This window comes from Triticum urartu, chromosome 6A, assembly GCF_056163025.1.
Source record: "Triticum urartu cultivar PI428250 chromosome 6A, HENAU_Tu73, whole genome shotgun sequence".
In the NCBI taxonomy this organism is placed as follows: Eukaryota; Viridiplantae; Streptophyta; class Magnoliopsida; order Poales; family Poaceae; genus Triticum; species Triticum urartu.
In genome coordinates, this window is record NC_141878.1 from 514252341 (window position 1) to 514268516 (window position 16176).

Here is a 16176-nt window from a genome sequence, read left to right on the forward strand (position 1 = left end):
CCCCTCTTTTTGTCTTCTCCACAACCACCCTTCTATTCCACATAGTGCTATGTCCATGGCTCACGCTCATGTATTGCGTGAAGATTGAAAAAGTTTTGAAAAAGTTAGAGTATGAAACAATTGCTTGGCTTGTCATCGGGGTTGTGCATGATTTAAATACTTTGTGTGGTGAAGATAGAGCATAGCCAGACTATATGATTTTGTAGGGATAACTTTCTTTGGCCATGCTATTTTGAGAAGACATAATTACTTTATTAATATGCTTGAAGTGTTATTATTCTTTATGTCAATATCAACTTTTGTCTTGAATCTTTCTAATATGAATATCCATACCACAATTAAGAAATTTTGCATTGAAATTATGCCAAGTAGCACTCCACATCAAAAATTCTCTTTTTATCATTTACCTACTCGAGGACGAGCAGGAATTAAGCTTGGGGATGCCTGATACGTCTCCAACGTATCTATAATTTTTGATTGCTCCATGCTATATTATCTAGTGTTTTGGACTATATTGGGCTTTATTTTCCACTTTTATATTATTTGTGGGACTAACCTATTAACCGGAGGCCCAGCCCAAATTTGCTGTTTTTTTTGCCTATTTCAGTGTTTCGAAGAAACAGAATATCAAACGGAGTCCAAACAGAAAAATCCTTTTTGGAACGTGATTTTCTTCTCGGATAAGACCCAGGAGACTTGGACCCTACTCCAAGAAGTATCAGAGGCGGTCACGAGGGTAGGGGCGCCCCCCCCCCTACAGGGCGCGCCCCTTGCCTCGTGGGCCCCTTGGTGCTCCACCGACGTACTCCTTCCTCCTATATATACCCACGTACCCCCAAACGATCAGAACAGGAGCCAAAAACCTAATTCCACCGCCGCAAATTTCTGTATCCACGAGATCCCATCTTGGGGCCTGTTCCGGAGCTCCGCCGGAGAGGGCCGTCATCACGGAGGGCTTCTACATCATCATAGCCCCTCCGATGAAGTGTGAGTAGTTTACCTCAAACCTTCGGGTCCATAGTTAGTAGCTAGATGGCTTCTTCTCTCTTTTTGGATTCAATACAATGTTCTCCCCCTCTCTTGTGGAGATCTATTCGATGTAATCTTCTTCTTTTGCGGTGTGTTTTTTGAGACCGATGAATTGTGGGTTTATGATCAAGTCTATCTATGAACAATATTTGAATCTTATTTGAATTCTTTTATGTATGATTGGTTATCTTTGCAAGTCTCTTCGAATTATCCGTTTGGGTTGGCCAACTAGATCGGTAGTTCTTGCCATGGGAGAAGTGCTTAGCTTTGGGTTCGATCTTGCGGTGTTCTTTCCCAGTGATAGAAGGGGCAGCGAGACATGTATTGTATCGTTGCCATCGAGGATAACAAGATGGGGTTTATTTCATATTGCATGAATTTATCTCTCTACATCATGTCATCTTGCTTAAAGCGTTACTCTGTTTTTAACTTAATACTCTAGATGCATGCTGGATAGCGGTCGATGAGTGGAGTAATAGTAGTAGATGCAGAATCGTTTCGATCTACTTGTCACAGACGTGATGCCTATATACATGATCATGCCTAGATATTCTCATAACTATGCTCAATTCTGTCAATTGCTCAACAGTAATTTGTTCACCCACCGTAGAAAACTTATGCTCTCGAGAGAAGCCACTAGTGAAACCTATGGCCCCCGGGTCTATTCTCATCATATCAATCTCCATCACTTTAATCTTGTTTTGCTATTTACTTTGCTTTTACTTTTTACTTTGCATCTTTATATCAAAAATACCAAAAATATTCTATCTATTAGATCTCACTCTCGTAAGTGACCGTGAAGGGCTTGACAACCCCTAATCGCGTTGGTTGCGGGTAGCTATCGCTTTGTGCAGGTACGAGGGACTTGAGCGTGGGCTCCTACAGGATTGATACCTTGGTTCTCAAAAACTGAGGGAAATACTTACGCTACTTTGCTGCATCATCCCTTCCTCTTCGAGGAAAACCAACGCAAGCTCAAGACGTAGCAGTATACACATATTTTAGTCGCTGTTGATTACGTTACTAAGTGGGTAGAAGCTATTCCAACTAGTAGTGCTGATCATAACACCTCTATTAAGATGCTTAAAGAAGTTATTTTCCTGAGGTTTGGGGTCCCTAGATATTTAATGACTGATGGTGGTTCATATTTTATTCATGGTGCCTTTCATAAAATGCTTGCTAAGTATGACGTTAATCATAGAATTGCATCTCCTTATCACCCAGAGTCTAGTGGTCAAGTAGAATTGAGTAACATAGAGCTCTAATTAATTTTGCAAAAGACTGTTAATAGATCTAGAAAGATTTGGTCCAACAAACTTGATGATGCATCATGGCCTTATAGAACTGCATATAAAAATCCTATGGGTATGTCTCCGTATAAAATGGTTTATGGTAAAGCATGTCACTTACCTCTTGAACTAGAACATAAGGCATATTGGGCCATTAAAGAGCTCAATTATGATTTCAAACTTGCCGGTGAGAAGAGGTTATTTGACATTAGCTCACTTGATGAATGGAGAACCCAGGCTTATGAAAATGCCAAGCTGTTTAAAGAAAAAGTTAAAAGATGGAATGATAAAGGATACAAAAGCGTGAGTTCAATGTAGGTGATTATGTATTGCTATACAACTCTCGTTTCAGATTTTTTGCAGGCAAACTTCTCTATAAATGGGAAGGTCCTTACGTTATCGAAAAGGTCTATCGTTCCGGTGCCATAAAAATCAACAACTTCGAAGGCACAAATCCGAAGGTAGTGAACGGTCAAAGAATTAAACGTTATATCTCAAGTAATCCTATAAATGTTGAAAGTAATATTATTGAAACCGTAACCCCGGAGGAATACATAAGGGATACTTTCCAGAATGTTTCAGACTCCGAAAAAGAATAGGTACGTGGTACGGTAAGTAAACCAACTCCAAATCAGTTCTAATGGCAATATTTCTTCGTTTTGGAATATTCAGAAAAATAGGAAAATAAGAAGCAGAACGGAAAGGACACGAGGCTCCCACGAGGGTGGGAGGCGCGCCCTACCCCCTGGGCGCGCCCCCTGCCTCGTGGGCACCTCGTGCGCTTTCCGGACTCCGTTTTCTTGCATGATACTTCTTTTAGTCGGTAAAAATTCATTATATAATATCCCGAAGGTTTTGACCACCATATCACGCAAATATCTCCTGTCTTTGTTTCGAGCTGTCCTGCTGCAGATTAGAGCAACATGTCGTCCCAGGATTTGGAAGGAGAAAGCTATGTGGCTGATTACCTTGCAGATCCTAAGGTCTATGGGGATGTGGAGCATTGTGGTTGGACTACGGAAGAAGAAGGGGACTATGAACCCAAGGGAAAGGAGGAGACGAGCTCAGAAGAAGATGAAGTCCCACTACCTCAACCTGGGGACATTCATGTGGAGTTCAAAAAGTCAAGCCTCCCGGATAGAGTAAAGAAACCTAAGATCGAGTTTATCCCTTTTCGCCTCTTGCGGGAAAACAAGCAAGAACTATGCAGAAAGATACTGAGCCTGGAGGAGGAGATCGATGACCTAAGGGACCAAAATTCTGTCCTCGAGCACAAATTAAGGAAGAAGCCTACGCCATCAACAAAACCATCACCTTCTTCACCAACAAAGAAGAACTGAGTATCTGGTATGGGCACTCCCCTTGGAAACTGCCAAACTTGGGGGAGTGCCCCGGTATCGTATCACCATCACTTTTATCTTTACCGTTTTTCTTAGTTCGATCCTTTTAGTAATATCTTGATCTAGTAGAATAAAGCTTTAGTATGATCTAATTGTGAGTTTTGCTTTATGATCCCTCTATGTAATCGAGTCCGTGAGCTATATAATAAAGATTAGTGTTGAGTCAAGGGCTTGATTATTTTGCTATTATCTTGAGGGAATTAAATAAAATAAAAGAGAAGAAATAAAAAGAAATAAAGAGATCATATGGATCTTATGGAGAGTAATGAGCTCACATATAAAAGTGTATGATGAATAAAAGTTGTTGGGAGTTGACAAACATAGTTTTGGTCATCGTTGCAATGAATAGGAAGTAATAAAGAAAGAGAGGTTCACATATAAATATACTATCTTGGACATCTTTTATGATTGTGAGCACTTATTAAAATATGACATGCTAAAGAGTTGACGTTGGACAAGGAAGACAATGTAATGGGTTATGTTTTCTTACATCCGAGATAAATTATATTGTCATGGATCGTCCAACATGTTGAGCTTGCCTTTACCTCTCATGCTAGCCAATTTCTTCGCACCAAGTAGAGATACTACTTGTGCTTCCAAATATCCCTAAACCCAGTTTTTCCATGAGAGTCCATCATACCTACCTATGGATTGAGTAAGATCCTTCAAGTAAGTTGTCATCGGTGCAAGCAATAAAAATTGCTATCTAAACATGTATGACTTATTAGTGTGGGAGAAATAAGCTTTATATGGTCTTGTGATATGGAAGAAATAAAAGCGACGGACTGCATAATAAAGGTCCATATCACAAGTGGCAATATAAAGTGACGTTCTTTTGCATTAAGATTTCGTGCATCCAACCATAAAAGCGCATGACAACATCTGCTTCCCTCTGCGAAGGGCCTGACTTTTACTTTTATATTCTACCTTACATAAGAGTCATGGTGATCTTCACCTTTTCTTTTTACATTTTATCCTTTGGCAAGCACAATGTGTTGGAAAAATCCTGATATATATAGCTAATTGGATGTGAGTCTTCATGAACTATTATTGTTGACATTACCCTTGAGGTAAAACGTTGGGAGGCAAAACTATAAGCCCCTATCTTTCTCTGTGTCCGATTAAGACTTCATACCCATAAATATCGCGTGAGTGTTAGCAATTGTGAAAGACTAAAAGATGGTTGAGTATGTGGACTTGCTGAAAAGCTCTTATATTGACTCTTTCCTATGTTATGATATATTGCAATTGCCTCAATGACTGAGATTAGAGTTTGTTGGTTCTCAATGAAGTTTATAATTCATACTTGAAATTGTGATTGAATTGTTACTTTAGCATAAGAGATCATATGACAATATATATATATATATATATATGTTGCTGCTCTAAGAATGATCATGATGCCCTCATGTCCATATTTTATTTTTATCGACACCTCTATCTCCAAACATGTGGACATATTTTTCGATTTCGGCTTTCGCTTGAGGACAAGCGAGGTCTAAGCTTGGGGGAGTTGATACGTCCATTTTACATCATGCTTTTATATCGATATTTATTGCATTATGGGTTGTTATTACACATTATGTCACGATACTTATGCATATTCTCTCTTATTTTACAAGGTTTACATAAAGTGGGAGAATGCCGGCAGCTGGGATTCTAGGCTGGAAAAGGAGCAAATATAAGAGACCTATTCTGCACAGCTCCAAAAGTCCTAAAACTTCACGGAAGCTATTTCCAGAATAAAAAAAATACTAAGCGCAAGAAGTTCCAAAGGGGGGCCACACCCTGGCCACGAGGGCGGGGGCGCGCCCTACCCCCCTAGGCGTGCCCCTGCCTCATGGGCCCCCTGGTGGCCCTCCGATGCCCATATTCTGCTATATGGAGTCTTTTGTCGAGGAAAAAAATCATAAGCAAGCTTTCGGGACGAGGCTCCGCCGCCACGAGGCGGAACCTTGGCGGAACCAATCTAGGGCTCTGGCGGAGCTGTTCTGCTGGGGAAACTTCCCTCCGGGAGGGGGAAATCATCACCAACGATCCTCTCATCGGGAGGGGGTCAATCTCCATCAACATCTTCACCATCACCATCTCATCTCAAACCCTAGTTCATCTCTTGTATCCAATCTTTGTATCCAAACCTCAGATTGGTACCTGTGGGTTGCTAGTAGTGTTGATTACTCCTTGTAGTTGATGCTAGTTGGTTTATTTGGTGGAAGATTATATGTTCAGATCCATTATGCATATTAATACCCCTCTGATTATGAACATGGATATGCTTTGTGAGTAGTTACGTTTGTTCCTGAGGACATGGGAGAAGTCTTGCTATTAGTAGTCATGTGAATTTGGCATTCGTTCGATATTTTGATGAGATGTATGTTGTCATCCCTCTAGTAGTGTCATGTGAACGTCGACTACATGACACTTCACCATTGTTTGGGCCTAGAGGGACGCATTGGGAAGTAATAAGTAGATGATGGGTTGCTAGAGTGACAGAAGCTTAACCCCTAGTTTATGCGTTGCTTCGTAAGGGGCTGATTTGGATCCATATGTTTCATGCTATGGTTAGGTTTACCTTAATACTTCTGTTGTAGTTGCGGATGCTTGCAATAGGGGTTAATCATAAGTGGGATGCTTGTCCAAGTAAGGACAGTACCCAAGCACCGGTCCACCCACATATCAAATTATCAAAGTACCGAACGCGAAACATATGATCATGATGAAAACTAGCTTGACAATAATTACCATGTGTCCTCGGGAGCGCTTTTCTCTATAAAAGAGTTTGTCCAGGCTTGTCATTTGATACAAAAAGGATTGGGCCATCTTGCTGCACCTTATTTACTTTTATTACTTGCTACTCGTTACCAATTACCTTATCACAAAACTATCTGTTACCGATAATTTCAGTGCTTGCAGAGAACCACTTATCGTTTCCTTCTGCTCCTCGTTGGGTTCGACACTCTTACTTATCGAAAGGACTATGATAGATCCCTTATACTTGTGGGTCATCACCAAACCACAGTTCATAAGGCGTCGTCTCAACGGATTTCGATGGTGCCCTATTTAACATGAATGCAGCTGTCTCTAAAGCATAACGCCAAAACGATGGCGGTAAATCTGTAAGAGACATCATAGATCGCACCATATCTAGTAAAGTACGATTACGACGTTCGGACACACCATTACGCTGTGGTGTTCCGGGTGGCATGAGTTGCGAAACTATTCCACATTATTTCAAATGTAAACCAAACTCGTAACTCAAATATTCTCCTCCACGATCATATCGTAGAAACTTTATTTTTCTTGTTACGATGATTTTCCACTTCACTATGAAATTCTTTGAAATTTTTAAATGTTTCAGACTTATGTTTCATTAAATAGATATACCCATATCTGCTCAAATCATTTGTGAAGGTGAGAAAATAACGATACCCGCCGCGAGCCTCAACATTCATCGGACCACATACATCAGTATGTATGATTTCCAACAAGTCTGTTGCTCGCTCCATTGTTCCGGAGAACGGCGTTTTAGTTATCTTTCCCATGAGGCATGGTTCGCAAGTACCAAGTGATTCATAATCAAGTGATTCCAGAAGTCCATCAGTATGGAGTTTCTTCATGCGCTTTACACCAATATGACCCAAACAGCAGTGCCACAAATAAGTTGCACTATCATTATCAACTCTGCATCTTTTGGCTTCAACATTATGAATATGTGTATCACTATTATCGAGATTCAACACAAATAGACCACTCTTCAAGGGTGCATGACCATAAAAGATATTACTCATATAAATAGAACAACCATTATTCCCAGATTTAAATGAATAACCGTCTCGCATCAAACAAGATCCAGATATAATGTTCATGCTTAACGTTGGCACCAAATAACAATTATTCAGGTCTAAAACTAATCCCGAAGGTAGATGTAGAGGTAGTGTGCCGACGGCGATCACATCGACTTTGGAACCATTTCCCACGCGCATCATCACCTCGTCCTTAGCCAGTCTTCGCTTAATCCGTAGTCCCTGTTTCGAGTTGCAAATATTAGCAATAGAACCAGTATCAAATACACAGATGCTACTGAGAGCCCTAGTAAGTTACACATCAATAACATGTATATCTCATATACCTTTGTTCACCTTACCATCCATCTTATCCGCCAAATACTTGGGGCAGTTTCGCTTCCAGTGACCAGTCCCTTTGTAGTAGAAGCACTCAGTTTCCGGCTTAGGTCCAGACTTGGGTTTCTTCTCTTGAGTAGCAACTTGTTTGCTATTCTTCTTGAAGTTCCCTTTCTTCTTCCCTTTACCCTTTTTCTTGAAACTGGTGGTCTTGTTGACCATCAACACTTGATGCTCCTTCTTGATTTCTACCTCCGCAACCTTTAGCATTGTGAAGAGCTCGGGAATCGTCTTATCCATCCCTTGCATATTATAGTTCATCACGAAGCTCTTGTAACTTGGTGGCAGTGATTGAAGAACTCTGTCAATGACACTATCAACCGGAAGATTAACTCCCAGCTGAGTCAAGTGATTATGGTACCCAAACATTCTGATTATATGTTCACTGACAGAACTATTCTCCTCCATCTTGCAGCTGTAGAACTTATTGGAGACTTCATATCTCTCAATCCGGGCATTTGCTTGAAATATTAACTTCAACTCCTGGAACATCTCATATGCTCCATGACGTTCAAAACGACGTTGAAGTCCCGGTTCTAAGTCGTAAACCATGGCACACTGAACTATTGAGTAGGCATCAACTTTGCTCTGCTAGACGTTCATAACATCTGGCGTTGCTCCTGCAGTGGGTTTAACACCCAGTGGTGCTTCCAGGACGTAATTCTTCTATGCAGCAATGAGGATAATCCTCAAGTTACGAACCCAATCTGTGTAATTGCTACCATCATCTTTCAACTTTGCTTTCTCAAGGAACGCATTAAAATTCAACGGAACAACAGCACGAGCCATCTATCTATAGTAACATAGACAAGCAAAATAGTATCAAGTACTAAGTTCATGATAAATTTAAGTCCAATTAATCATATTACTTAAGAACTCCCACTTAGATAGACATCCCTCTAATCATCTAAGTGATCACGTGATCCATATCAACTAAACCATAACCGATCATCACGTGAAATGGAGTAGTTTTCAATGGTGAACATCACTATGTTGATCATATCTACTATATGATTCACGCTCGACCTTTCGGTCTCAGTGTTCCGAGGCCATATCTGCATATGCTAGGCTCGTCAAGTTTAACTCGAGTATTCTGCGTGTGTAAAACTGTCTTACACCCGTTGTAGATGAACGTTGAGCTTATCACACCCGATCATCACGTGGTGTCTCGGCACGACGAACTTTGGCAACGGTGCATACTCAGGGAGAACACTTTTACCTTGAAATTTAGTGAGAGATCATCTTATAATGCTACCATCAAACAAAGCAGAATAAGATGCATAAAGGATAAACATCACATCTCCAATATAAGTGATATGATATGGCCATCATCATCTTGTGCCTTTGATCTCCATCTCCAAAGCACCGTCATGATCACCATCATCACCGGCGCGACACCTTGATCTCCATCGTAGCATCGTTGTTGTCTCACCAACTATTGCTTCTACAACTATCGCTACCGCTTAGTGATAAAGTAAAGCAATTACATGGTGATTGCATTGCATACAATAAAGCGACAACCATATGGCTCCTGCCAGCTGCCGATAACTCTGTTACAAAACATGATCATCTCATACAATAAATATAGCATCATGTCTTGACCATATCACATCACAACATGCCCTGCAAAAGCAAGTTAGACATCCTCTACTTTGTTGTTGAAAGTTTTATGTGGCTGCTACGGGCTGAGCAAGAACCGTTCTTACCTGCGCATCAAAACCACAACGATAGTTCGTCAAGTTAGTGTTGTTTTAACCTTCTCAAGGACCGGGCATAGCCACACTCGGTTCAACTAAAGTTGGAGAAACTGACACCCGCCAGCCACCTGTGTGCAAAGCACGTCGGTAGAACCAGTCTCGCGTAAGCGTACGCGTAATGTCGGTCTGGGCCGCTTCATCCAACAATACCGCCGAACCAAAGTATGGCATGCTGGTAAGCAGTATGACTTGTATCGCCCACAACTCACTTGTGTTCTACTCGTGCATATAACATCTACGCAATAACCTGGCTCGGATGCCACTGTTTGTAAACGTAATAATTTCAAAAAAAAATCCTACGCACACGCAAGATCATGGTGATGCATAGCAAGGAGAGGGGAGAGTGTCGTCCATGTACCCTCGTAGATCGTTAAGCGGAAGCGTTATGACAACGCAGTTGATGTAGTCGTATGTCTTTACGATCGACCGATCCTCAGTACCGAACGTACGGCACCTCCGTGTTCAGCACACGTCCAGCTCGTTGACGTCCCGCGAACTCATGATCCAGTAGAGCTCGGGGAAGAGTTTCGTCAGCACGACGGCATGGTGACGATGTTGATGAAGCTACCGTTGCAGGGCTTCGCCTAAGCACCGCTACAGTATGACCGAGGTGTATTATGGTGGAGGGGGCACCGCACACGGCTGGGAGAGATCAATGATCAACTTGTGTGTCTAGAGGTGCCCCCTGCCCCCGTATATAAAGGAGCAAGGGGGGGAGGCCGGCCGGCCCTAGAGGGCGCGCCAGGAGGAGGAATCCTCATCCTAGTAGGAGTAGGATTTCCCTCTTTCCTACTCCTACTAGGAGGGGGGAGGAAGGGGGAGAAGGAGAAGGAAAGGGGGCGCCCCGCCCCCTCTCCTAGTCCAATTCGGACCAGAGGGGGAGGGGCGCGCGACCTTCCCTGGCCGGCCCCTCTCTCTCTCCACTAGGGCCCAACAAGGCCCATTAACCCCTGGGGGGTTCCAGTAACCCCTCCATCACTCCGGTAAAATCCCGATTTTACCCGAAACTCTTCCGATGTCCAAATGTAGGCTTCCAATATATCAATCTTTATGTCTCGACCATTTCGAGACTCCTCGTCATGTCCGTGATCATATCCAGGACTCCGAACTACCTTCGGTACATCAAAACATATAAACTCATAATACCGATCGTCATAGAACTTTAAGCGTACAGACCCTGCGGGTTCGAGAACTATGTAGACATGACCGAGACATGTCTTCGGTCAATAACCAATAGCGGAACCTGGATGCTCATATTGGTTCCTACATATTCTACGAAGATCTTTATCGGTCAAACCGCATAACAATATACGTTGTTCCCTTTGTCATCGGTATGTTACTTGCCCGAGATTCGATCGTCGGTATCCCAATACCTAGCTCAATCTCGTTACCGGCAAGTCTCTTTACTCGTTCTGTAATGCATCATCCCACAACTAACTCATTAGTCACATTGCTTTTAAGGCTTATAGTGTTGTGCATTACTGAGAGGGCCCAGAGATACCTCTCCGACAATCGGAGTGACAAATCCTATTCTTGATCTATGACAACTCCACGAACACCATTGGAGACACCTGTAGAGCACCTTTATAATCACCCAGTTACGTTGTGACGTTTGGTAGCACACAAAGTGTTCCTCCGGTATTCGGGAGTTGCATAATCTGATAGTCATAGGAACATGTATAAGTCATGAAGAAAGCAATAGCAGTAAACTTAAACGGTCAAGTGCTAAGCTAACGAAATGGGTCAAGTCAATCACATCACTCTCCTAATGATATGATCTCGTTGATCAAATAACAACTCATGTCTATGGTTAGGAAACTTAACCATCTTTGATCAATGAGCTAGTCAAGTAGAGGCATACTAGTGACACTATGTTTGTCTATGTATTCACACATGTATTATGTTTTCGGTTAATACAATTCTATCATGAATAATAAACATTTATCATGAAATAAAGAAATAAATAATAACTTTATTATTGCCTCTAGGGCATATTTCCTTCAAATAAGTGGCATGGCTTCGCTGGGCCAGAACGCGTGCGGCCCATGTACGAAATTATGCACAAACCATTTTCCTTTTCTACCACACGGACACGCAAAATTTATGGAGCAACTAGTTAACAAGCGCTCCTTCGGGAGCCTCGCAACGATCAACGCCACTTGACGCGCTCTTAACCATTCGCCACGTGTCGCGCTCTAGACGCTCCCTCCGGAGCTTTTTTATTTTTCCGCACGCGTTTTCAGCTTTTTAAACGGTTTTTTCCAGGTTTTTTCGACGTTTTGGTTTTCTCCCGGTCTTTCTTAGCTTTTCAATAAAAAAATTGAATTTTTTTGCATGAAAAAATGTGTTTTCTTTTTTCCCTTTCGCGAAAGTCACAGTTTTTTTCCGCGAGAGGCACGGTTGTGCTTTAGAGAGAGTCATGGCCGTGCCTTTCGGAAACCAAAAAACACGTTTTTTGTTTTTTTTTCTTTCGCGAGAGTCACGGTTTTACTTCCACGAGAGGCACGGTTGTGCTTTCGCGAGACTCACGGTCGTGCCTCTCGGAAAGGGAAAAACAAAATGTGTCTTCTGTTTTTTTTCGCGAGAGTCACGGTTTTGCTTCCGCGAGAGGCACGGCCGTGCCTCTCGGAAAGGGAAAAACAAAATGCGTTTTCTTTTTTTTGTTTTGCAAGAGTCACGGTTTTGCTTTCGCGAGAGACACGGTTGTGCTTTCGCGAGAGTCACGGCCGTGCCTCTCAGAAAGAGAAAAAATACGCGTTCTTTGTTTTTTTGCGAGAGTCACGGTTTTGATTCTGCGAGAGGCACGGTTGTGCTTCCGCGAGAGTCACGGCCGTGCCTCTCGGAAACGAAAAAAAAACGTGTTTTTTATTATTTTTTCCTTCCACGAGAGTCACGGTTTTGCTTCCATGAGAGGTACGGGGGTGATTTTGCGAGAGGCACGGGCATGCCTCTTCGGAAAGGAAAAAAACCCATGCTCCCGGTTCGGTTTTTTCGCCTGGTTTTTTTCGTCTCTTTTTTTCGTGAAAAAATTCGTCAAAACCTATCAACATGGGATCTAGTTTTGAAGATCTCGACGCGAGGAATCCAATAATGAAAACGGTTGGAGATTTGGACGCACGGTTTAAAAGATAAAACGTTTTGAATAAACGGATCTACGAAAAAAGGGAAAACTCCTAGGTTGTGACAAGTGGCGCGCTGTATGTGCGCCACTTGTCGCGACCTGGAAAAGTAGAGTGTTCTTTGCAACGAGTACTCCTTAATTAGTGATTTCGCAAAATTTAATACCACTTCGGATAACATTTAAAAAGAATGGGAACATTTTTTTCTAGTTTCGGACATTTTCAATACAAGAACACAAAATTGAAATTATATCATTTTTTAAAATTTACAAAAATATAATTGTTTTTTGAAAGTTTTGAATTTACTAAAAAGGTAAAAAAGAAAATAGACATGGAAAGGAAAAAAAACGGAAAGAAAAATAGAAATGAATAGAAAAAGAAAATTAGAAACAAAAAACAGAACAAAAAAGGAACATGGCCAGGCCCATTCTTGGACGCCCTGCGACTATTTGCCACAACATGGGGCAAATAGGTTTCTCCAAGCTGTGTTGGTAGGAAAATAAGTGGGTTGACTTCGCTGGGCCACAGCGCGCGCACCCACATAGTAAATTCTTCACAAACTGCTTTTCCTTTTCTAGCAGACGGAAGCACAATGTTTTTGGAGAACAGAAACATTTTTTAAAAAAATGGGAAACTTTTTCCCACGTTCTGAACATTTTTCAATATGGGAAAAAATTGGAATTTTGAAATTTTTTCCAAAGTTTGAGAAAAAATTGAAATTCTGAACATTTTTGAAAGTTTTGATTTTTTAAAAAGGAAAAAAATTAAACTTATAAGAAAAAAAATGAAAAACAGGCAAAAAAGATAGAAAGGGACAGAAAAGGAAAAATAGAAATAGAACAGAAAAAATGGAAAACAGGTGGAGCCATTCTTGGGCGCCCTATGCAAAGCTCCAACTAATGGGGTTTTCGCTAGACAACAACGCAGGCGGCCCATGTACGCAATTTTGCACATTCCGTTTTTCCTTTTCTAGCAGAGGAACGCACAAAATTTTGGTACCACCTTAGATAATAAAAAAGATCCGATGATGAACGGATGAAAAAAAATCAAAGAAATACAACTTGCTTTGTTAATAGGATATAGGTTGAATTGGTGTAGCCGTGTTGGTAATCAGTATTGTGTGTACTACAATTTTCATAGTTATCTCATTGTTGTGTATATTATGAAACTATCTAAACTGCAAACTTCTTATTCAGAAAGGTGGATTTGAGCGCCACTATCAGGTCCGAATTTTTTTCTCTTGAATGCTGATTTTGTGCCAATCATTTAGAAATTTTGACAATAGAGCTCTTTGTTATACATGTGTCTCTTTCATTTTGGCAAACTATTAGAATTACCATTTTGATTACAGACCCATGTATGGGTAGGTAACACGTTATTTAATCTATGTTCTGTGTATCCATATAATTATGGATTTTTCTTTTATCATTCTACTAGCAAACGTGCCCGTACCATTGCGACGAGAGAAAAAAAATCATCGCTCATAGACACATTGGATGACATTAGCAAATCCTTTAAAATTATTTCATGATGTTGTACGCGAAACAACATAATAAGTGGTGTTGTGCAAAGACATAAAATTGGAACGATTTAGTGTACTGAAGATGTGTTTAATTTATTAGACAACAAAAATATCTACCTAGGTTTCTGTATCAATCCATGCCTTTGCTAACGTACCTCCTCAGGGATGCCCAACAAATAGTGCGTTAGGCTAAAAATAACAAAGTACATTTTAGTACTCAATTATAGCATGAGCATAAGAGCACATATTAGACATCTCTATCGAAAATAATTAATCTGTAAGGACATGCATGACAAATGTTTAGGGTTGCATGTCAACATTGATATTCTTAAAAAAAGTATTTATAGGCAACATTTCTGGAAATCAACATTAAGCCATTGGTTTACATAAAGCCAATATGAGTAGTTTAGTGTACATCATCTATATGGGTTGGTTATTGTGCACTCGCCAAAATAGAGAGGATGATTATATGCATGTAGTAACCTTTAGCATATACATCCCCTATGGTGCCAATAATAGATTTGTTAAGAGCATCAAACTATCCTATCTAACCAATTTAAATGGGAAAAAACATATACAATATGCATTTTCAAAATACACCATATAAAGAAAAGTATTAATTAAGCGTATATCCTACACAAAAATTTAGAAATTATTAACATGCATGATAATAGCATATTTGAAATTTACACATTTTTCTAAGCGATTTCCATATATAAGGGCATCTCCAAGGTAGACCCTCAAACCGCCCGCATACGTCCACACCCCGCTGTCTGGACCACGGAAGCCATCTAACGCAGGCATGTATCGGTCCGCAGGACGGTCTGGACGTACTTTTTTGGCAAACCCGAGACAAACATGGGGGAGGGGGGTGCTTTTTGGGAGTCCGGACAGTAAACACGTAGGACTTCGACAGCCCCTGCCCATCCAAAACCCTTCCCGGACCCTGCGCTTCCACCCTCCTATTTTCTCTCATCCCTTCTTTCTCTCTTGCCTTCGTCACCGCTCCACCACCCCGACCGTCATACAACACCCCTGCCAGAATTGTACGTCTTTCAATCCATCTCCTCCGACCCCCCCACCCCGTGCGCGCGCGCCTGGTACCATCCGCTGCTGCTATACTCACCATGCCCAACAACTGTTCGATGGATTGCCGGAGCTAAAAATGTTGTTCCTTCTCATTTCAAGCAATGGGTTCCGATTTGGAGTACATATACGAGCACTATGTTGAGTCGTCTGACGAGGAGGACTACATGTATGAGACGGCAATGATGTAGGTGGTCCTTGAAGATGCGGAGGAGCATGTTCTCAATTTCAACGGATTGATCAAGGGTTATCGAGTGCTCAACCGTAATAGGGGGTGCAACCATTTGACACTGATGGACGACTACTTTGCCCCCAATGCACTCTTCGTTAACCATTTTCTCCAGCGTTTCCGGATGCGCAAGACCGTCTTCGATCATTTGTACCATGGCTTGAGGTCCTATTGTTCGATTGGGTTCTCTAGTTACCAGAAGTGCACGGCCGCACCCCGGATGCTTGCATATGGCACGACCGCTGATTCGTGGGACGAGTACCTACGGATGTCCGAGAGCACATACGGAGATGTCATGGTCAGGTTTGCAACTGTCGTGGTTGAGGTGTTTGGACCTCAGTACATGGGAGAACCAACTGTGGCAGATACTGAGAGGCTCTTGGCAATCTCAGAAGCAAGAGGGTGGCCCGATTTGCTTGGATCCCTTGACTACATGCATTGAAAATGAAAGAACAGCCTGCAGGCTTTACAAGGGCAATATTAGGGTCATGCTAAGAAGCCAACCATTATTCTTGAAGCAGTTGCATCACATGATTTTTGGCTTGCCAATAACGTTAAGAAGGC

At 41.6% G+C, this 16176-nt stretch overlaps 1 protein-coding gene across 1 annotated transcript; it reads left to right on the forward strand.

The window, feature by feature from the left end:
- Positions 1–15676: 15676 nt before the first annotated feature.
- On the forward strand, positions 15677–16054 carry LOC147965999 (uncharacterized). The gene has a single exon (XM_087530685.1). The coding sequence runs from the start codon at positions 15677–15679 to the stop codon at positions 16052–16054; it is 378 nt and encodes a 125-aa protein (XP_087386811.1).
- The last annotated feature ends 122 nt before the right edge of the window (positions 16055–16176 follow it).

Bases quoted from the DNA above. Each gene is read 5' to 3' on its own strand.
- LOC147965999 (XM_087530685.1), top strand. From the start codon at position 15,677: ATGGACGACTACTTTGCCCCCAATGCACTCTTCGTTAACCATTTTCTC.